General features: G+C 42.6%; 1 protein-coding gene across 4 annotated transcripts in view; it reads right to left on the reverse strand.

Annotated features, from left to right (window-relative positions):
* Positions 1-23,467, reverse strand: part of LOC144507122 (E3 ubiquitin-protein ligase pellino homolog 2) — a 190,865-nt gene that overhangs the window by 14,165 nt on the left and 153,233 nt on the right. For 3 of the 4 annotated variants that reach the window (XR_013500031.1, XM_078233897.1, XM_078233896.1), the window contains exons 5-6: positions 19,991-20,188; positions 14,687-14,875 (exon numbers count right to left, since the gene is read on the reverse strand). Coding sequence is in view for 3 of the 4 variants with exons in the window: in XM_078233897.1 (XP_078090023.1) it covers positions 14,687-14,875; positions 19,991-20,188 (387 nt within the window). In the remaining variant the exon portion in view is untranslated. Of the gene's footprint in view, positions 1-7,625; positions 9,097-14,686; positions 14,876-19,990; positions 20,189-23,467 lie in introns of those variants that run through there. The other variant, XM_078233898.1, reaches the window with a different exon arrangement.

A 23,467-nucleotide genomic window follows, 5' to 3' on the forward strand; every position in this document is an offset into this window, starting at 1 on the left:
TCTCTCACAGCTCCCTCCACTATCAAACTCTCAGCATGGCATGGTGTACTCAAACGGCTACTTCTCGTCACTGATCTCACACAATCAGGCGCAGAAGACATATATCAACATTTATTTTCTCAACAAGACTTCCACAATATCACCACACTGCACTCTTGGGAACTCACGAGATAGCTGCAAAGCCCATGAATTTTAGAGCCTGGCTATCCTTATTCAGAGCAAACTGATGGCTCCTCTTGTAAAGAGCATTGGTCATATGCGTTGCTGACTGTGAAATGCCGCACAGGTCCCCAGTTTCTCCCTGGAAAGACCAAGTGAGTGCTGCCATCAGCTTCAAGGTCACTGGCAGGGGAAAGCCTCTAAACACACATGGTGACAGGTCTTCCCGGAGCATATGACATATGTGGCAGACCAGATCTCTGGACAATTGGAGCCTTGCCTGCACGCCTCTCACTCATTTGTAGAAAGGAGACTCATCGACGATAGACTCCTGGTGTTGCCAGTCATCCCCACAGTCTGGGTCTCTGCTCCTCAGCTTCCTGTTGATGCTCACGCTCCCCTCGTTTGTTCTCCAAGCAGTTCCTCTCTGCTGGAACTGTAAGCACAGACGCCTTTCCCTCCTATGCCCCTTGCCTTGAATGAGGATTTGTCTAAAAGCTCACCGGACCCATTCTCATTTGAAAGGGGACATTGAAGACCATATTTGTTAAAGGGTGCTGAATACAAAGCTGTGAATGACAGATGTAAGGGAGAGGTTGCGCAGCTACACTTTGGCGCCTTAGGCTGCATTATTCCTCATACAACTGCACCCCTGGGGCTCTAAGCACATACATACAGGTTGGCAGCAATCCATTCCACTGACGTGACATCTGGAGGCCTGTGGGGAGTGAGAACTTGTGATTTACATCATTGAACCTCTGTGGCTCTGACCTCCACTTGTTGACTTAGCATAATGATGAGTACTCGTTTGGATATGGTGAATGAATGGAATCCATTTGGCCACTGATGAAGGGCATTAATTGTCAACCCACGACTCCCCTTCACTGATGAGATGGTACAATTAATACAGCTATGCCACCTTCCCTCTCCAAGGCTGCATTACTGACTTACATTGTAGCTTTTCTAATTTTGACGCAAGCCTATTTAATTGTCCCTCTCCCTTTAAAAGTGCAAATTTAGAAATCTGGCTTGTTGTTACTTCCAGGGCAATAAAGTGTGCATTCTGTATAACTGACCTGGACCCTGTGCACTGTCGCGGCACCAAGTGAGTATGCATTCCAAACAGTCCCAGAGCCCAGCTTAGCGGTCCTCCCACACTTCAGATTGAGATCCACATAGCCCCTGGACTGTCTATTTTCTGTGACTCCTGTCTGCCAGTCCCTGAACTTAAACCAAAGTCTTAGTATAGTTCATGTTTCCTAAGAGGACTATGGACAACAGTAACTTTCACAAACCACTGCAGCCCTGACCTGTTCAATGCTTGGGCAAACCTTCCCTAACATACCACACTAAGACTCCCACCCCAAAATCTGCAGTCTGCATTTATCCCCTTCTAGTAATATCTGTGCTATCCATCTGACCCCTTGGTTTGTCTGCGTTTCATGCAGCCTTGTTAGGATCCAGCTTCCCTCCCCTTCGTCTTCCCTCTGCTTCCAATGTTCGATCTCTCATTCACTTGCTTGCCCCTCTGTTATTGTGAGCCCTTGACCTTCCTCCGACCCTGTCCTAACACAGCCCTCCTACCACATTGTTCCCCTGGTGTTTGTCCTTTTCCCATCCCCTTCTTCCGCACAGCCCCCTCATCTTTGCTCTTCCTGCACACCGTACTTCCACATTGCCCCTCTAGTCTTCGCTTGCCTTCATCGAACTTCGGACCTTTATTGCAGTGGCTACATTAGTCCTATAGCACACTGCTTCCAGCATTCTTGAAATGTGGCACCGGAGGGGAAGGAGACCCATGTACTCATCAGCTTCAAGCGCATTACTGAACTGAGATGGGTCCAGTGCAGGGCTATCAATAAAGATTAGCACAGCATGGAGGTGGAGGATAGGAACCAGTCTGCCCGGCACAGTGATGTTCAGTGCATCAGGAACAGCGCAGCATGATGACAGGTAACTGTAGTTGCATTCACTAAAAGTCTTTGGCGAATTGAAGGCTGCCTTGTTTAGTTTTTAAGTTAATTTATTAGTGTCACAGGTAGGCTTATATTAACACTGCAATGAAGTTACTGTCCCCTAGTCACCACACTCCGACACCTGTTCGGGTACACTGAGGAAGAATTTAGCATGGCCAATACACCTAACCAGCAGGTCTTTCGGACTGTGGGAGGAAACCGGAGCACCCAGAGGAAACCCACGCAGAAATGGGGTTTGGGGGGGGGGGGGGGAGGAGGACATGCAGGCTCTGCACAGTGACCCAATTTGCGCCAATACATTCTGTGCAAAAATCCTTTTATACATTTGAATTGCACTTTAATTCAGCTGCTTTGCCTTTTATAAAACCACATAGGTGAATCACTTGATCACCACTCCTGAAATCACCAGTTTACAGTTGGATGTATAACAATACAATAGCCAGGGAATTGGAGCCTGTTTCTCAGCTATAAAACAAAAGGCAAAAATATTTGCAGTGCTATGTCCTACATGTCAGATGTGGTTCAGTTGGTAGTACTCTCACTTCCAAGTCCGAACACTGTATGTTCAAGTCCCAGCACAGAAGCTTGAGCGCAAATATCCAGGCTGACATCCAGTTCAATACTCAGAAGTGCTGTACTGTTGGAAAGTGCTGCACTGTTGGAGGTGCTACTTTTGAGTAAACTGAGAGAACTGGGCAGTCATATTCAGTTTGAGGGAGAGAGGAATGGATGTCAAACTAGTGTTTTAAACTTGAATAAGAGCAATTAAGAGGGCATAAAGACATAAAGGGAACAAGGAAATTAGGTTCTTCTTCTTAGGCAGCCCCTCAGAGTCAAGAATGGCTTACTTCCACACTAAAAGTGAGTCCGCAAACGAATGAATCTACGACACAACCTATAGTCTCTGTCACAGCGGTTGGAGGAGTGGAAGGGTAGGGTAGGGCTCCCAGGTTGTCACATGCTCTTTTCACTGTCGATATTTGACTTCAGTCCTATTAGATTGGAAAATAGCAAATGTGACTCCTTTGTTTAAGAGAGGGAGATAGAAAAAAGGAAACTACACATCAGTTAGCTTAACATTTGTCATAGGGAAATTGTTGGAATCTATTATTAAAGAGATAGAAAATCTCAATGTAATCAGGCAGAGTCAACACGGTTTTATGAAAGGGAAATCATATTAGACTAAGTTATTGGAGTCCTTTGAGCAAGTAACAAGCAACATGGATGTGCTGTACTTAAATGTGTAAAAGGCATTTGACAAGGCGCCATATCAAAGGTTAATATAAGAACATAAGAACTAGGAGCAGGAATAAGCCATCTGGCCCCTTGAGCCTGCTCCGCCATTCAATAAGATCATGGCTGATCTTTTTGTGACTCAGCTCCACTTACCTTCCCGCTCACCATAACCCTTAATTCCTTTACTGTTCAAAGATTTATCTATCCTTGCCTTAAAAATATTCAATGAGGTAGCCTCAACTGCTTCACTGGGCAGGGAATTCCCCAGATTTACAACCCTTTGTGTGAAGAAGTTCCTCCTCAACTCGGTCCTAAATCTGCTTCCCCTTAATTTGAGGCCATGCCCCTTAGTTCAAGTTTCACCTGCCAATGGAAACAAATTCCCTGCTTCTATCTTATCTATTCCCTTCATAATCTTATATGTTTCTATAAGATCTCCCCTCATTCTTCTGAATTCCAATGAGTATAGCCCCAGTCTACTCAGTCTCTCCTCATAAGTCAACCCTCTCAACTCCGGAATCAACCTAGTGAATCTCCTCCCCCCTCCAGTGCCAGTATATCTTTTCTCAAGTGAGATCAAAACTGTACACAGTACTCCAAGTATGGCCTCACCAGCACCTTATGCAGCTGCAACATAACCTCGCTGTTTTTAAACTCCATCCCTCTAGCAATGAAGGACAAAATTCCATTTGCCTTCTTAATTACCTGCTCCACCTGCAAACCAACTCCTTGTGATTCTTGCACAAGGACGCCCAAGTCCCTCTGCACAGCAGCATGCTGCAATTTTTTACCATTTAAATAATAGTCCATTTTGCTGTTATTCCTACCAAAATGGATGATCTCACATTTACCAATATTGTACTCCATCTGCCAGACCCCTGCCCACTCACTTAGACTATCTATATCCCTTTGCAGACTTTCAGTGTCCTCTGTACACTTTGCTCTGTCACTCATCTTAGTGTCATTTGAGAATTTTGACACACTACACTTGGTCCCCAACTCCAAATCATCTATGCAAATCGTAAACAATTGCGATCCCAACACTGATCCCCGAGGCACAGCACTCGTCTCTGATCGCCAACCAGAAAAACACCCATTTACTCCACTCTTTGCTTTCTGTTAATTAACTAATTCTCTATCCATGCTAATACATTACCCGTAACACACGCAAAATATATGCAAAAAATATGCAAAATAAGAACTCATGGTGTAGGAGGTAAGATTTTTAACATGGATAGACAATTGGTCAACTAAAGGAAGCAGAGAGTAGGCATAAATGGGTCATTTTTAGGTTGGCAAGATGTAACCAGTGGAGTGCCACAGGGATCAATGCTGGACCTCAACTATTTACAACGTATAACAATTACTTTGATGAAGGGATCGAATGTAATTTTATGATAAATTTGCTGATGACACAAAGATAGGTAGGAATGTAAGTTGTGCAGAGTGCATTCGTCCTGCACAAAGGACACAGTCTGGGGATCATCTTATGAGGAACAGTTGGCCAGAGCCTGCATCCATTGCAGTTTAGAAGAATGAAAGGTGATTGTGCTGAAATTTGTACAATCCTGAGGAGATTTGACAGGGTGGATAATGAAAGCATGTGTCTGTCCCTTTCTGGGGAGACTAGAATTAGGGGACAAAGTTTAAATATATAGGGTCTCCTATTTAAGACAAAGATGATCATTTTTTTCTTTTAAAGGGATGTGATTCCTTGGAACTCTCTTCCCCAGAGAGTTGTGGAGGCAGGATCATTGAATATTTTCAAGGCAAAGATAGCTAGATTCTTGACTAACAAGGAAGCTAAAGGCTATTGAGAGGGTAGGTGAGGTGGAATGTAGAATTGAGGCGATACTCAGATCAGCCATGATCTTATGGTGGTGCAGGCTCCAGAGGCCTAATGGCTTACTCCTGCTCCTAATTCATATGTTCATATATGCTGCATTGTTTATGGGATCTTGCTATATACACATTTCCAGCATTAAAACATTGGCTACACTTCAAAAGCACCTTGTGACATATTAAGAATGTAAAGTATTTTATATAAATGCAAGCTTTTTTTTTCTATCCTAAGGGAACTTAAGTTAGGTGATATTCAGGCATTACTGGAGGCTACTTAAGTAGGGATTAAGGAGCCACATTAGAGATTACCCATTTGAAGATCCTTTTCCTGGATTGGTTATTGTGGAATATTGAGATTTTTGCATATTTTCAGCAGCCTAACCAACCACCTCTAATGCCACTATCAAATGGTAACAAATGGTTTGTTAGATCTGTACATACCTTCACATAAGCCTGCAGAATCTGGAGTGCTCCTTCTGGCTTCACAACACTGCCATTAACTGCTGCCAGCCAGCACTAGCTTCCACTGATTCTTTTACGCCCCCCCCGCCCAATTTAGGACTTGCCTGCGGGACAAAGTAATTGATGAGGCTCAAGGCCCAATTTTGCACGAGTTATGGGTTTTCAGCTTCTGGCTTGTATCTAACTTGCCAACTATCTCAGGTTCAAAATGGACTTAAATGAATTTCTAGGACGGCAACGTTGAAAACATTGGAGGGTGGCAGGCCAGATCAAATTGAGAAGGGCAACTATGGAGATATTTAGTGGAAGAGGGCTATTTAGTGAAAATTACCTGAGTGGGTAGAAACAGTATTCAGAACAGAGCGATAATAATTTTACATTTTGTCACTTCATTGCTTGAAAAATGAAACGTTTGCCACCGAAGATTTAGAAATGATACAGTTGTTTACAAGGTAAATACAACAAAATATCGCAATCCTTTCTAACATGGTCGATTTCATTTCCTTAATGGATAAAGGCACAAGTAGTATTATGTAATTGCTTCACACTAAACCTGAGTTTTATGAATTATTTTCAATCTGGATGAGGCATGTCCGAAAAGCCAATACTCCATCATCAAAATAGATCAGGCAAATTAACCTCAGCATAATTACAATCAATTTCTATCACAACTTGTCAGACAGAATCAATTCTTCGGTAAGAATTAGGAAGAGGCACTGCCCTAATTGTCCCTGAAGGCCATTGCGATGCTGACATCACAAACTGCATTCAATAATGAATAGTAGCTGTAACTTCAGGTTTAATAGAATTACATAGACCATGCTCCAAATCTACTGTGCCCTCGGCACTATCTGGTGTCTCCCTCCTCCTCTCTGCCAAAGTGACCAACTTCTTTACTGCCATCTAAATGTTTCCGTTTTTATCTTGGACAGCGACATCTACAGAACATAGACAGGAATTTTATTGTACTACCTGCCATGGGAATCGGAGCGGGCAAGGGGCAGACAATGGGAAGGTCCATTAACCCTGGGCAGGATTTTGCAGTTTCGGGACAAGCGAGGCCATAAAATCCCGCCCAATGTTTGCTACTGCAAAATCTGACCAAGTCAAAGAGATCTGATGAAAATACACTTAACAAGACCCCATTCTACTGGATAGAAAAATGGTAATAGCTATAAAGGAATATAAATTGTTCAGAAGTATTGCAACTTTCTAATATTTCTAGACAAAATAAGTTAAAGTAAATAGTTCTGGTTCAAAAGGTTTGCTTCTATATTTGATGAAGATTGGAATGATACCTTCATCCTATGTGTTTTACTTGTTGTTTAACTGAACCATATATATAGTAGACATTGCTCACACTGAGGCAGAGGACACTAACTTATGGGGTGAATTTTAACTTTCAGCCCCACTCAGCACAGAAGACTGGCAAACGGGCAGGAAAGTGCAGGCTTGCAGAGCAGGATTCCCCATAGTTCTTTAATGGAGCCACAACATCAGCATTCCCCTTTCAGCTTACTAGACCATTTATAGCAAGCAGATGTAATTGACATCAAAGAGGTTAATGTTGTCCTGAGTTTAGGATGACAAGAAGGATGACTAGTTGCTGCCCACATTCTGAATGGTACCCCTCAAGACTGCTCCATCAGCCCCCCCACCCCGCTCAACCTTAACTGTGCCCCCCCCCCCCCCACAAATTTCACAAATACTCTTTGTAGTTTTTCATTATTTTCTATCTTTTATATTATGTATGCTGGGAGTGCTAAAGGCAATTTTTTTGTTTGCTTTTACTTTAATTTCGTTCCTGTACATATAGCCTTCAATACATTACCTTTTTTTTCCTCTTAGTATAAAACTGATTTGGACCCTGCTTATCTTCTGTTTAGGTTTCCCAATGTTGCTCTAAAACTTTATCAATTTGTCTTCCATTTAACTGGACAGAATCCCATTTGATCTCAGTACAATTGGTTTATTTCTAGTCTTATACATGCCCTATTCAAATGGTAAATGCTAATTGACAATTTCAATTGCTTTCATATATATTGTAAGTTTAATGTCATTACAATTTTTAATGTAATTTTATTTTACTCAAAAACATTTTCAAAAGATTAAATACTTTAAGGTTTGTAATCATTCTTCTTCATTCTGTATCCTTCATAAAATGCTCAACATTAATCCAGTGGCTTGAGAGATGAAGGCGGCGGGGAACAGACCTTGCACGGCAAGAGACCTCAGTTGTCTGACAAAGTGGCTAAACACCAAATGCAGCCAAGTCAAACATTGCTGGAAGAAAGTTAGTAGATTGCAATAGCGCTGCAAGCATTACTTAATAATACATATTGTAGAAAGAAATAGCTCTGTGACAGCTGTGAAATAAGCAGAGTGACCTATTATGAAGCAATTCGAGTATCTGTCAGGGAGGTGCTCACAGTTGAGAAACACTTTGGACAACCAATTCCCCCTACCTTTCTAATTTATTTCAAAAGCACAGCAACTAAGAATAGAGTCTTTGATATCAATTACTTAAGCTCACAAATGATTAAAAAATAATTGATAGGAGGCAAGCCCTGACTTTAGTAGAACGTGTTAAAGTTGTTCAGCAAGGAAGCCAATCAAACTCAGCCAAACATGGGGATAATATTTCCAAATCACCTTCAGGAAACAAGTTGCAAAAAGATGCTCTTATAATGGGCCTTATGCAAAGGGGTCACAAAAGATTAAAACGGCAACAGGTAAGCACAGATGGATCCTTGCATGGATTTGAATTTCAGGCACATTAAGACGTTGATGCCAACATATTCAAGGCGAAAAGAAACTGCACAGCAGGGGTAGGATTAATGGTTTCAATGAGGTGAGGAACAAGAGCAATTAGGGATGGGCAATAAATGCTGGCTTGGCCAGCATTGCTCACATCCCATAAATGAATTTTAAAAAATAATTTCCTGAAGTATTTCACAACTAATTATTTTTGATGTCTCAAGGATAATAATTTTTGATTTGATTCACTGTCACATGTATTAGCATACAGTGAAAAGTATTGTTTCTTGTACACTATACAGACAAAAACATACCGTTCATAGAGAAGGAAACGAGAGAGTGCAGAATGTAGTGTTACAGTCATAGCTAGGCTGTAGAGAAAGATCAACTTAATGCAAGGTAGGTTCATTCAAAAGTCTGACAGCAGCAGGGAAGAAGCTATTCTTGAGTCGGTTGGTATGTGACCTTTTTCTCGAAGGAAGAAGGTGGAAGAGAGAATGTCCAGGATGCGTGGGGTCCGTAATTATGCTGGCTGCTTTGCCGAGGCAGCGGGAAGTGTAGACAGAGTCAATGGATGGGAGGCTGGTTTGCGTGATGGATTGGGCTACATTCACAACCTTTTGTAGTTCCTTGCAGTCTTGGGCAGGGCAAGAGCCATACCGAGCTGTGAAACAACCAGAAAGAATGCTTTCTATGGTGCATCTGTAAAAGTTGGTGAGAGTCGTAGCTGACATGCCAAATTTCCTTAGTCTTCTGAGAAAGTAGGTGGGCTTTCTTAACTATAGTGTCGGCATTGGGGGGGGGGGGGGGGGGGGGGGGGGCAGGACAGGTTGTTGGTGATCTGGACACCTAAAAACCTGAAGCTCTCGACCCTTTCTACTTTGTCCCCATTGATGTGGACAGGGGCATATTCTCCTTTACGCTTCCTGAAGTCGATGACAATCTCCTTTGTTTTGTTGACATTGAGGGAGAGATTACTGTTGCCGCACCAGTTCACCAGAGTTTCTATCTCATTCCTGTACTCTGTCTCGTCATTGTTTGAGATCCGGCCCACTACGGTGAAGTCGTCAACAAACTTAAAAATCGAATTGGAGGGGAATTTGGCCACACAGTCATAGGTGGAGTATAGTAGGGGGCTGAGAATACAGCCTTGTGGGCACCGATGTTGAGGATGACCGTGGAGGAGGTGTTGTTGCCCATCCTTATTGATTGTGGTCTGAGAGTTAGGAAGTTCAGGATCTAGTTGCAAAGGGAGGTGCCAAGGCCCAGGCCACGGAGTTTGGAGATGAGTTTCGTGGGAATAGTGTTGAAGGCTGAGCTGTAGTCAATAAATAGGAATCTGACATAGGTGTCCTTGAAATCTAGATGTTCCAGGGTTGAGTAATTATGTAAATACGAGTTCTTTCTTATATAATCTTGGTGGTATGGTACTGCTCTAACAAGTTAATGTCAACATCCTTAGTAACAGCCCAGAGGGACATGGAAATACTGGAAATGTTGAAATTTGGGATTTTTGAGCAATATGGAGAAATTGTCAGTCATGGACATTGGGTGAATTTTAACTTTCAGACCCATTCGTAGAGGAGGAAGCCAGCAGCCAATTTTCCAGTGGCTTTATAACTCAGCCACTGCAATTATATCTGACTTGTGCAATTCCCCATCAATTAGAATTGGAGGAGGGATAACAACCTGGGTCAAACTCTCTCTTATAAGACACCTCTTCACATCCCAATCTGACCAACAACCATTGACACTCAGCCTCACATTATTGGTATGTCACACTCATCTGTGATCCATTCTCTCAAAATACTCTGCAGTTCACATTAAAGAGTCTTCTTTTTCTCTTCTTGCAGAGTACAGAACATTAGAGCAAGGCAGAGAATCAGAGGTGGCTTTCCTGTCATCCCCACTTTGACAGCTGTGGAAAAGGCGACCCTGAATATTAGCTGGATTTTAGCATGTCTAGCCACTGGCAATGGAGAGCTGGGGATCTTCCATCCACGGGGTGGCAGAATTTTTTAAAAATCACATGACACATCGCATACAACACTCATTCATGTGGGCTTGAAGTCAGCAGTCAATGAAATAGGATGATCAGCACAACGATGACTTAGAAGTCTCTCACTAGGCCAGTTCTAATTCATGCCAATTCAATATGTCCCACATAGTTTACTGTCAGAACAGGAGGAAGATTCCTCAGAAGAGATGCTATCACACAATTCATGCGCACTCTCCACCAGTGCAGGTACACACAATTCTGGGGCCACCAGGACAGGTAGCTCGGTTGTCATTTGATGAAGGAAACTGTTTAAAAAAGGTAGACAAAAGGCGGGTAACTACAGGCCGGTTAGCTTAACATCCATAGTTGGGAAATTGCTGGAATCCATCATTAAAGAAGAAATAGCAGGACACCTGGAAAAAAATGGTTCGATCAAGCAGACGCAGCATGGATTCATGAAGGGAAAGTCGTGTTTGACGAACTTACTGGATTTTTATGAAGATGTAACGAGTGCAGTTGACAGAGGGGAACCAGTGGATGTGGTGTTTTTGAACTTCCAGAAGGCGTTCGATAAGGTGCCTTACAAAAGGCTGCTGCAGAAGATTAGGGTACACGGAGTTGGGGATAAAGTGTTAGCGTGGATTGAGGATTGGCTATCTAACAGGAAGGAGAGAGTTGGAATAAATGGGTGCTTTTCTGGTTGGTAGTTGGTGACTAGTGGCGTGCCGCAGGGATCGGTGCTGGGGCCTCAACCGTTTACCATATACATAGACGATCTGGAGGAGGGGACCAAGTGTAGGGTAACAAAGTTTGCGGATGATACAAAGATGAGTGGGAAAGCGAGTTGCGTGGAGGATGCGGAAAGTCTGCAGAGAGATTTGGATAGGCTAAGTGCGTGGGCGAGGATCTGGCAGATGGAGTATAACGTTAACAAGTGTGAGGTTATTCACTTTGGAAGGAAAAATAGTAAAATGGACCATTATTTAAATGGTGAAAAATTACAACATGCTACTGTGCAGAGGGACCTGGGGGTCCGTGTGCATGAATCGCAAAAACTCAGTTTGCAGGCACAGCAGGTGATCAAGAAGACAAATGGAATGTTGACCTTTATCGCGAAGGGGATGGAGTATAAAAGCAGGGACGTCTTGCTGAAATTGTACAAGGTACTAGTGAGGCTGCAACTAGAGTACTGTGTGCAATTTTGGTCCCCTTATTTGCGGAAGGATGTATTGGCCTTGGAGGGAGTACAGAGAAGGTTCACCAGGTTGATACCGGAGATGAGGGGGTTAGCTTATGAGGAGAGATTGAGCCTGTACCCGTTGGAGTTTAGAAGGCTGAGGGGAGATCTTATAGAGACATATAAGATAATGAAGGGGCTAGACAGGGTAGAGGCAGAGAGATTCTTTCTGCTTAGAAAGGAAACAAGAACTAGAGGACACAGCCTCAAAATAAGGGGGAGTCAAGGACAGAGTTGAGGAGGAACTTCTTCTCTCAGAGGGTAGTGAATCTCTGGAATTCTCTGCCCATTGAAGCAGTGGAGGCTACCTCGTTAAATATGTTTAAGGCACAGGTAGATAGATTTCTGATCAATAAGGGAATTAAGGGTTATGGGGAGTGGGCGGGTAAGTGGAACTAAACCACTATCAGATCAGCCATGATCTTATTGAATGGCGGGGCAGACTCGAGGGGCTAGAGGGCCTACTCCTGCTCCTATTTCTTATGTTCTTATGAAGCAAACCTCACCAATGAGCAACAGCAAGCAGATGTTGACAGCTGTGGAAAGACCCTGCCAAAGGCCACAGGATGTTCCACGCTCATCAGAGCTGGATGCAGAAGCAGGGGTTATCCACAAAGAAGATTATTCTGGAGCAGCAGCAGTATTCTAATAGTTTTCTGGGTTCTCAGCCTAGCATACATAATAAGGCTTCACGCAAAGATTATCATTAATGTGCCAAGAGAAAACATTGCTTGATTGGCAGGTCAGATACTCTGATCTCTGCTGTCAATTTCACAATGTAACTGGTTTCAAGTGTTGCAGTTGCTATTAAGACTTTAAAGAGTCAGGAGACTGACACTTTCATTAGCTTCTAGCAAAATGGCTTTTCTTTCCAAACATGGAGGTTATGAATAAATTACTTTTCTTTAAAGTGTTTTTGTTTACACGTTCTACATTGGCTTTAGACAGTATAAAGTGGGTAAATGGGCATGAGCATTGGAGCATCATATTTGGTCCTGGGCAGGGGGGGTGGGGGATGTAGGTGGAAGAGCAGAGCTTGGCATGGGGACATGAGCGGTTAAAAGGAGTGGATTGAAGGACAGATCTTTGCATAAGGGGCATGGGAGGCCGTAGGAGGATTTTTTGAATTTACATCTTAAAAGGTCTCCTTAAACAGACCAGGGTTCACAACTACTCTGTGAAATATACATCTTTAAAAACCTGACCCAACACTATGAAAATTGCCGAGGAGTAGGTCATGCCAATGGAGCCAGCCAGATTGGGAGTACTGGATGTGGGCTGACAGCAACCAGCCTGCACCCTTTAAAGACATTCCCAAAAATCAAACAACCAAAGAATGAAGACGGAATCCCAGAAATGGGATCCATCTGCCATTTTTAAAGGGTTTCTGAGTTATCCTGACTTTGTGAAAATCCAGGTCAAGTGAGTCATTAGTGGAATTCCATTCCCCAGAAAGCAGTAGATGTTGGTTCACTGAAATTATTCAAGGCTGAATTAGATATATATTTTGATCAACAAGGGATCAAGGGTCCAACAGGAAAGTGGAGTTGAGGCCACACATTCAGATCCACCATATTATTGAATGACAGAGCAGTTTCGAGAGACCAAATCGTGCACTCTTGCTCCTAACTTTTTTGTTCTTCTACTCTTGATCCATTATGTATGCTGCCATTTTATCTTTCTGCATTATCTGCCTGGCCCCTTCATCTTGGCTTTAATAATCAAAAAAAAAGAATCAACTGCAAGATCTTCAAACTTCACAATTTTTACTGAAGTAATGTGGAATATTACTTACAAATTTGGAGGAGTTTTTTGAGGAAGTGACAAAAACGGTTGACGAAGGAAGGACCATGGATGTCGTCTATATGGATTTCAGTAAGGCATTTGACAAAGTCCCTCATGGCAGGTTGGTTAAGAAGGTTAAGGCTCATGAGATGCAAGGAGAGGTGGCTAGATGGGTAGAAAACTGGCTTGGCCACAGGAGACAGAGAGTAACTGTCGAAGGGTCTTTGTCCGACTGGAGGTCTGTGACCAGTGGTGTTCCGCAGGGCTCTGTACTGGGACCTCTGCTATTTGTGATATATATATAAATGATTTGGAAGAAGGTGTAACTGGTGTTATCAGCAAGTTTGCGGATGACACAAAGATGGCTGGACTTACGGATAGCGATGAACATTGTCGGACAATACAGCAGGATATAGATAGGCTGGAAAATTGGGCGGAGAAATGGCAGATGGAATTTAATCCAGATAAATGCGAAGTGATTCATTTTGGAAGAACTAATGTAGGGGGGAGTTATACAATAAATGGCAGAGCCATCAAGAGTATAGAAACACAGAGGGACCTAGGTGTGCAAGTCCACAAATCCTTGAAGGTGGCAGCACAGGTGGAGAAGATGGTGAAGAAGGCATATGGTATGCTTGCCTTTATAGGATGGGGTATAGAGTATAAAAGCTGGAGTCTGATGTTGCAGCTGTATAGAACGCTGGTTAGGCCACATTTGGAGTACTGCGTCCAGTTCTGGTCGCCGCACTACCAGAAGGACGTGGAGGCTTTAGAGAGAGTGCAGAGAAGGTTTACCAGGATGTTGCCTGGTATGGAGGGTCTTCGCTATGAGGAGAGATTGGGTAGACTGGGGTTGTTCTCCCTGGAAAGACAGAGAATGAGGGGAGACCTAATAGAAGTGCACAAAATTATGAAGGGTATAGATAGAGTGAACAGTGGGAAGCTTTTTCCCAGGTCGGAGGTGACGATTACGAGGGGTCATGGGCTCAAGGTGAGAGGGGCGAGGTATAACTCCGATATTAGAGGGACTTTTTTTTTTGTACACAGAGTGGTGGGGGCCTGGAATGCGCTGCCAAGTAGGGTGGCTTGGAGGGCCAAAGGGCCTGTTTCCTGTGCTGTACTGTTCTTTGTTCTATCTTACTTCTAGTGAATTTGGTGTGGATTAACAGCTGAATACAAAACACTGTAGTAAACCAGCATGTTTGTTACAGTTAGGCAAGTATGTTTACCTACCAGTTTTCCTCTTTGCTGTGCTGATCTTGTTTCCCGTAGAGTGTACACATCTCCACAAACAGAAATTTCCCGCCATATCCCAGGCTTTGATTCTTCTGTAAAACCTCCCCTGGGATGCATTACTAATACTCCATTAGTTGTTAATCCATCCATGTGGCCATCAGGATTTTTCCATTTAGCAGCTTTCTCCTATTTCAGTACAAAGCATATAGATTTGCAATATGTATTTTTTTTAAATACAAATTTTAGTTTAACAAATAAGATAAATGTACCTATTATAATGAAAAAATATAGAATTTTAAAAGACAAGATCATTTTATCTCAACTAAAAATACATAGAACAAAAAAAGGAAGATAACTGCAGTCGATGGAGGCCAATCACCTCAGCCGAAGACGTCACTGCGGGAGTCTCTCATGACAATGTCCGAGGCACAACTTCAGCTGTTTTGTTGCCTTTATAAGTTAGATTTGAGGATGTATGCTGATTGCATGGTGTTCAGTGCCATTCCTGGATCTTCAAGATATGGAAACAGTCCATACCCACATGGCAAAACCAGGCCAACATTCAGGCTTGGGCTTCTAAGTGACAAGAAACATTTGTTCCACACACAAGTGTCAGGCAATGACGCTCTCCAACATGACAAAAAGCAGCTGTAACCTCTCTGACCATAGTGGAGGACAGTATCCTGGAGATCAGCTGGTTGGTACAAACATTAGGCAAGAGCAATGGAAAAATGGGGGAGACCCAGAAACCTGCTGTCAGCATTAGATGATGCATTGTGTGGTGACTTGAGGCCACAAATAAGGTAGTCAAAAGCGTTGTTTAAAAAATGGAATTTTGCTGAGCCAGTCACACCCTAGTAAGCTCAGACCGTTGTCCACAAGGAGGCATGCCCTTGGTTCTTGACTATTGTATGCTATATGGTCTTCCAAAACCCTGAGGAAAGGTATGGGGCGGAATTCTCCCAAAACAATTCTAAGTGTTGAATTCGCAGGGAAACTGGAATAATACATGCTGGGCTTTTTTCCACTGGGAGTCCACATTGGAATCTCCCACACTTTGTGCAATGCAGAGGCCACCAATGTGAATATCAATAAATTTCAGGGGGCAGAGCTTATTCCCACTGGAGAGGCTGAAACCAGTGGGCCTCTGCACACGCGCAGTGGCCCCACGCTGACAGCCTCCTGTTTGCTGGCCAACTTAATCACCGGCTAGTCCGGGACCTGAAAGCTGGAGTAACTTTGTCACAAAGTTAGCTACCAATTGACCTTTTCAAAAATGGCTATAATATTTGAATCCTTGCACTGAGGGATTATGCTGATTCTGGACAATAGCATCTAAATCTACAAATGGAATCTCCCCTGGTTTCCAATGGCGTGGCCAGATTCCTCATTAATCTATAAGTCTCACCAACTTTTACAGATGCACCATAGAAAGCATTCTTCCTGGTTGTATAACAGCTTGGTATGGCTCCTACTCTGCCCAAGACTGCAAGAAACTACAAAACATCGTGAATGAAGCCCAGTCCATCAGGCAAACCAGCCTCCCATCCATTGACTCTGTCTACACTTCCCACTGCTTCGGAAAAGCAGCCAGCATAAAATCAAGGACTTCTCGCACTCGAGACATACTCTCTTCCACCTTCTTCTGTCGGGAAAAAGATACAAAAGTCGGAGGTCACATACCAGCCGACTCAAGAACAGTTTCTTCCCTGTTGCCACCAGACTTTTGAATGGGCCTACCTCGCACTAAGTTGATCTTTCTCTACCTTAGCTATGACTGTAACACTACATTCTGCACTCTCTCCTTTCCTTCTCTATGAATGGTATGTCTTGTATAGCATGCAAGAAACAATACCTTCACTGTATACTAATACATGTGACAATAATAAATCAAATCAGACTTCGTCTTATACACACTCAGGAGAATTAAGCATTGCTTCACCTCATCTTCTATTCCATTTGCTAAAATGAAATGCTACTCCCTCTCCATGTATTCAGCCCAATCCTCATTTGTCTCATCAAACTCTCCGACTGCCCTGAACATAGCCATGGTGCTGCTAACTTGAAATTTTGTTGAATAAATTCACAATGTAAACGAGCAACTCACTGTATGCAACCTTGTGTTGCCATGCTGAACACTGAAAAGCTTGTTTTGTCTTCACTTTACCTTTTTTTCCTCAGTAACTTGAAACCACAAGCAAAGTAGTCGAATGCATTGTTTAAAGAATGAAGTTTAACAATAACGTCAACTCAGCAGAACAATAATAACTAAACAAACAGCTGCATGGGTAAAACAGGTCTTGCTTATAGGCCACTCTCTTGCAGACTGAAAATCTCGCCAAAACCAGCACATGCTCAGAACCCTCAACAGACGTCAGTAAAACTATTACATCAGAGAAAAGGCTTAAAAGAACACTGTATTCAAAATGACACTCTGTAACACATTGCCACCTGAGACTTAAAGTCACTAATGCCGACTTGATTTTACCAGTAACTGAAATGCAGTGATATGCACGGTTTGCTGAATGTGGACCCTTTCTCAACGTCAGTGCTAATTCATGTCTCATATCATCATTAAAATATAATCTCCCACAGGTCCTTCAAGGATGATCGAAGAGCTGATGAGAGGCTGGACTGACGAACCCTCAGAGGAGGAAAGGAACTCTGAGGATGCAAAAGCATATGACTCATGCACATCCTCCACCAATACAGATAAGCCTACACCTTGGTGGGACCTGTAGTAGATACCTAGGTTGTCACATGGTGAGGAACACATCACATATGAGCAGGAACAAGTGTTGATAGGGACAGCAGTAGAGGGCCAGGACACTCCAAGCTCTATTCAGCTGGACGCAGATGCCGAACCTCAGGGGGTCACCCATAAAAGACAATACAGCAACTGGAAATGTGTGTGCTTCCAGTAGCATTTCTTGAAGCAGTACATATTTTTGGAGAGGGTTTGGAGGAGTCCATCTCTAGCACAAGTGTAATGATCTCTCAGCTATTTGTGCTGTTGTTTATCTCCGTGGCGAATCAGATATGGCAGGTCACCAACTGCAGCTTTTCCCTCTACGCAGGATAGAACAAAGGCTTCCTTTGGTGGCTCAGTGCCTTACTAATCTACAGCCAAGTTCTCTCCAGCTCTTAGATGGTAAAAAAAATAGATGGACCATGAAAAAGATGGAGAAAGGGCATTTGATAGTTGGGACTCTTCTCAAGATATTCTGCCCTGTACAAGTGCAAGTGAGGCAGTCTTTGACGGAAATCACACAGGCTCTAAAATTTGGGATGCCCCGCACAAAAAAACTAATCTGTTAAAGCAGGGGAATGAACAGCTTGCCTTTAATACAGCTAAAGCCACTGGGGTTGCCATAAGAGGAAACGAATAAAGATTTAACAGTAGAACTTGGGTGTGTATTATGGGTGTTATGCTAATGTTGATTTCAAATCTCCCAGCCTCAGTCCCCCATTCACCCTGGGCAATAGCCTTCAGGTGAATGGTATAATCAGCATAGGAGGAAAAGGTATGAACCTGATGATTGGCTGACTGACTGCTGAAATGAATTGCGTCAGCAGCAGTACACTAGGCACAGGGTTTCTGATGGTACAAACATGTGGCTTCACAAAGAAAGATTAAGTAAAGTATGACTGGATAAGTCAGTCTCTGATTTCTTTGGCACTCATATTTGCAACGACAGGTACCATGGCCACACCTGGTTCCTCCTCTTCAAATGTGGGCACCAGTTATCCTACACCTTTCTCTTCCTACAGCTCCATTCTTCTCTGCAACATGCTGTTGTGAAGAGCACAGCAGACCACAAACATTTCTGGAGACACTTGAAGGGCATATTGAAGTGCATCTACCTGGTCTTTTGAGACAGCTGACGCACATCTTGAGCAACCCAATGACTTATTCTAAGATTGTCCTTCTGGTCACATAGCTCCTGTTGTATCTCTCCTCTGGTTCACTGATAGCATTATTGCATAAGTCATGAACCAGACATTCAGAGGTAAGCCCTTTTCTCTGAATACCCAGCTGCTAAGGCTGAGTTAAGAAGTGAAATCCTGCAGGAAATGTGACTGGCATAGAATGAACAGGCCATGGCTGCTCCCTGGACACCTAGCAGAGATATATATGCATCACTTTTGTGGTCACAAACTAACTGGATATCATAGGAATGGAATGCTGTGTGACTGAAGATGACACTGGTTGCCATCTGCTTCAATCAATGACTCCCTGCACCTAGGTTGGTATGCAACAAAGCCAATGACGCTCTGTGTTTGACTAGCCTCACTGTGGCAAAATGTACATAAGTGGAAGTCTTGGAAAACAAGGCACCAGGGATCTGATTGGTGCACCATTGGGATGCAGGTCAACTGATCCTCTTGTTATCAAAAGATCCCTGAAGAAGCCAGAGGCAAAATAATTCATGCTTGGGCTGAATAGTCACTGGCAATGTGTGTCCATCTGTCCCCTTCCAGACAGCTGCAGATATTAGCAATGGCCGACCATAAATGATGAGCCTTTTGCAGCACAGCTATTTTCTCACATTGAGGAAGCTCACCCCCTGTCTAAAGACTCTGTGCTGGGGATATCACCTCCTTTGTGCTGAAGTTCTCTGTTGACCCCCTTAGTCACGTGCAGCGACATGTGGATGTGGAGCAGGCAGCCTTTATTGTGTTCTGCTGTTGTAGCCATTGGAGTCCTGCCTGGTGCTGCTATTCCTTATCAGAGTTCCAGGTTACTGCTGCAAAAATTAGTCCCATGCTGCAGTGGCTGACAACAAGTAAGTGAAGGCAAGCAATCATTCCCTGCTGTGTTCTAGAATTGTTGACCCTTCTTAGTTTCAGGCAGCTGATCTGGAGCTCACTGCCAGAAACCCTCAGCATTTAAAAAGTACTTGGATATGGGTTTAAAGTAACATAACCTACAAGACTCATGGACCAAGAGCCGGAAAGTGGGATTAAACTGGATGGCTACATGTCATGGCTACATGATGGGCCAAATTGGCAACTTGTGCTGTAAATGTCTGTGATTGGTACATGTGAAGCACTCAAAGCTTAGAAATACTTTGTTGAAGTATGTTGTGGGCTTTAATAAACATGATTTTTAAAAATTATGTATCCAAAAAAACAGAAAAAGGTTCAGATGCCTGATATTCTCAGAAATTAGCTTCATTACTAATATTTTTTCCATTAGTTTACAGGATAGCATAAAATTATTTTTAGTTCTTATGACCTATGTTGCAAATACTCCAAGAAATGTGCTTTTAGATTAACCAAATCCTGCACCATACGTACCCCAAGAAATATGTTTTTTGATGAATCAAATCCTGCAGCATAAATCCGTGCTGTGAATGGTGCATTTCTGTCACAAACTATCCTACATGCAAATCTGGAGATGGTGCTTTGAGTGATTTGCATCTCGTCGTTACTCTGGCTACCAGAAACGGTGTCTGTCACCACAAAATCAATGGGATTCTCTGTAGACCTTCCAATCTGTAAAAGGAGGAAACAAATAATGTAAATATGGACTGAGGAATGCCATAATGAAAGATATTTCCTAGTCTCTCAAATACATTTATTAGCAAGGAACTTGAACAAAATTTTTCATTGCAATACAATGAAAAATTCTTCAAGGATTGCTATCATTAAGCAATATCGAATGTTAAGGATCGGTTAGCCTTGTCAAGGCTCATGTAGGTGACAGCCTTGATTTAAATGGTTTTATTCAAAATTTTATTAATTTTTAATTCAAAAGCCAGATTTTCAACTTTGAAGTGGGATTGGGAATCAGAATAATTTCCCAATGTCACGATCCCACCTCGAGTGGCCGTACCCGTCCAATATAATTTCCCACCTCAGAGTTGGGGAAGGGCTGGAGTTCAAGCTGTGGCTTCACAAAGCAGGAGGATGGAGGTGGGGAGATGCTATGGCAATCAGGTTAGAAGGCCCACCTTCATTCACTGGAACTTTGGCTCAGATCAGTAGATAAGTGCAAGACCTCTTAGCCCCCTGCCCATATCTCTCCATTCCCCTGCATTCCAATGTCCATTCATCAACTCATACCCTTCATCCCCCAAGCCACTCACCCACCTCCTCTACCCACAATGCACTGAAATATTGAGCCCCAAAACAAAAATGAGAAGTCTTTGTGATGCTCATGAAACTGTCAAGATAAACACTCATTCAAAGACCACTTCAAAAACATAATCCTCAACTGGTCATAAAACTGTCAATAAACTTTTAGTCCCTTTGATAGCTGTGTTCAAAACCCCTGCTGATCTAAATCCATTAGTGGGGTATGAAGTTCAGCCAAGCATTCATGAAGGGCTCCATTCACAGCTATATAAATAAAGCTTCCAGGGCTGAATATAATAAAACTTTCAAAGTAAGTGAAAGACCTCCACCATCTGTTCTAACTTAAAAGCTGGGGAAAAGATGATTGAGCTGTCAAGCAAAGAGTTCCTCCAGTTGTTTAAGATTAAAAACAGAGGAGCAGTATGAGCTGTCATTCAATTAAGAGATTAAATCACAGGAGACAAATGATAGTTATATCAATATTGTTCAATTCAGAAGAACACCTTATCTGTTGGATAACGTAATCTAATGCATCGGAACACTTTTCCACTTTCACAATGCCAGCCAATGTAATGGTCATTTATCTCTTAAGAACAAAGCCCTATAATTAATCACTATATTAAAAGCATATTTAACTTATCAAAGCATGACATGTGAAATTATCAACACAGTCTGAACCTGCCTATTCAACTCCATTCCAAGGGCCCCCATGAATCATGATACCTCTGAGTTGTTATGAACACATTACTTACAAAAATGCACATGATGCCATGTAAATAATGTGAGGGAGAGTTTCAAAATCACCTCTAATGCAATAAAGCAAGCAAGGACAGAAGCATGATGCAATGTGGGTTTGTGGCATGCCCCATTTCACAAACCAATCAAAATAACAACAGGAATGGGAGACCTGCAAGACTCCCATTTCCAACTATCCAACATGGGTTTGTCCCATGTGAGGCTGGGAAAAATTAGGCTGCACAGGTTTTAGTTGACCTGTCATTCCTTAAAATAAAAATATTTGTATATAAAGGAGCTGAAACGTTGAGGCCACCCTCCCAGTAAAAATAGGATATTAGCCCCTGAAAATAGTGGAGTGTTAGGGTCCCAGACAAGAAACCCATGATATATTATGAAGCCAGACTAGACCCCAATAATTTTTCTGTTGGTATAATTGTGAGGAAAGGATGCTTCGCTCTAGGAGTAATTTCACTGACAAATTGGAGATCCTTTATTAAAAAAAGCTTTTTATTCATAACACAGTTTCAGCATAATTCTAACAAAATGAAGCAGTTTAACTTTTAACCGTTGAACAATCTTTAAACATGAAAAGAAACAACTCTAATTTCTAACTTATCACTACTTCAGTTCCAGATAAGCAACATTCTTTCCACAGACTTAAATGCCACTTTAAGTACAGTTAGCAAACCCAGACATGCTTGCTATAAATTAGTGAAGATAGCCTTGAAGCTGTCAGCGGCTCTTTGTAGAGGGAGAGAGCAGGTTTCTGTCTTCAAACAGCTCCAGTCTGCAACTGAACTCTAAACTGAAATAGAAAGCGGTTTCTCCGCTACAAACCCAGCTCTTCCCATTTCTTTAATTAAAAAAAAGCACCCTGGCTGCCATTCCTTTAAGCAAAAAAAAACCAGGGGAAAGCTCCATTCATAAACCTCATTTCATTAGCCTCCTGCTAAATAAACACCACATGGCTAAAATGAGTGATTATCCCACTGTCCAGCATCTGAGCTGCATATCTTTCCAGACACAGCGGCTGCCTGTAGAAAAAATTGAATCTTAAAAGTGTCCCCTTAAACACAAAATATCTCAATAGCACAGTATCATCACGGGGAGAAGTTACTGACCCCTTCCAACCATCACCATGCACATCTTTATCTTTTGGGGTCTGAAATAGACAGCCCAGGGGGCCACCTAGAGAGTGGTAGATTTGACTATTTAAACCAAGGTTCCAGTACTATTTAAAGACTGAACAGGACAGGACGTTATGCTCCGGTGGATTTCACAAAAGCAGCATGGCCAAAACTCCTTTTTCCACCACACCATCCTACTCCGCCACCCCACCCCTCATTTCCATTAATTTGTCATCTTGGGGCTGCAACCAGCAGGATGCCCAATGTTGCTCGATTTGTACAGGCTGCTACAACCCAGTGCCAGTAGGACCTAGCCCTCAAAATGGAGCAGGTCTCCCAACATGATTCTATGATTCCTTTCTATGATTCTAACAGAGCTAGTGCGCATCAGATTGATGTCTTCCACAGGCTAACACCTTAACATTTGCTTGAGGGAGAAGTAATCTATGCTAATGTGTCAACTTGTTTTGTTGGCAGCATTGATGAGTCAGAAAGCTGTTGGTTTGACTCCCAGTCCAGAACTTGAGCTCATAATCAATGCTGACACTTTAGTGCAGTAGTGAGGAATGCATAGATGCAATCTTTCTACCAGGAGTTGACTGCATCTGCCTGTTGAAGCGATGGTAAACAAGGCACAACTTTAACTAAATAGTAGAATTAGTTTCCTAGTCTTGGTCAACATGCTTACCTCATTCAATACAGCCAAAAACAGACTGACTGATTATTCCATACATCATAAGTTGATTGTCCTTCAAAGTAATTAATCCTAAATACATATTATCACTAATTTGAATGCAATGAGGATTGCCAGAATGATTATATGTGAACAGAA

Source organism: Mustelus asterias, chromosome 18 (assembly GCF_964213995.1).
Source record: "Mustelus asterias chromosome 18, sMusAst1.hap1.1, whole genome shotgun sequence".
NCBI classification, from domain to species: Eukaryota; Metazoa; Chordata; class Chondrichthyes; order Carcharhiniformes; family Triakidae; genus Mustelus; species Mustelus asterias.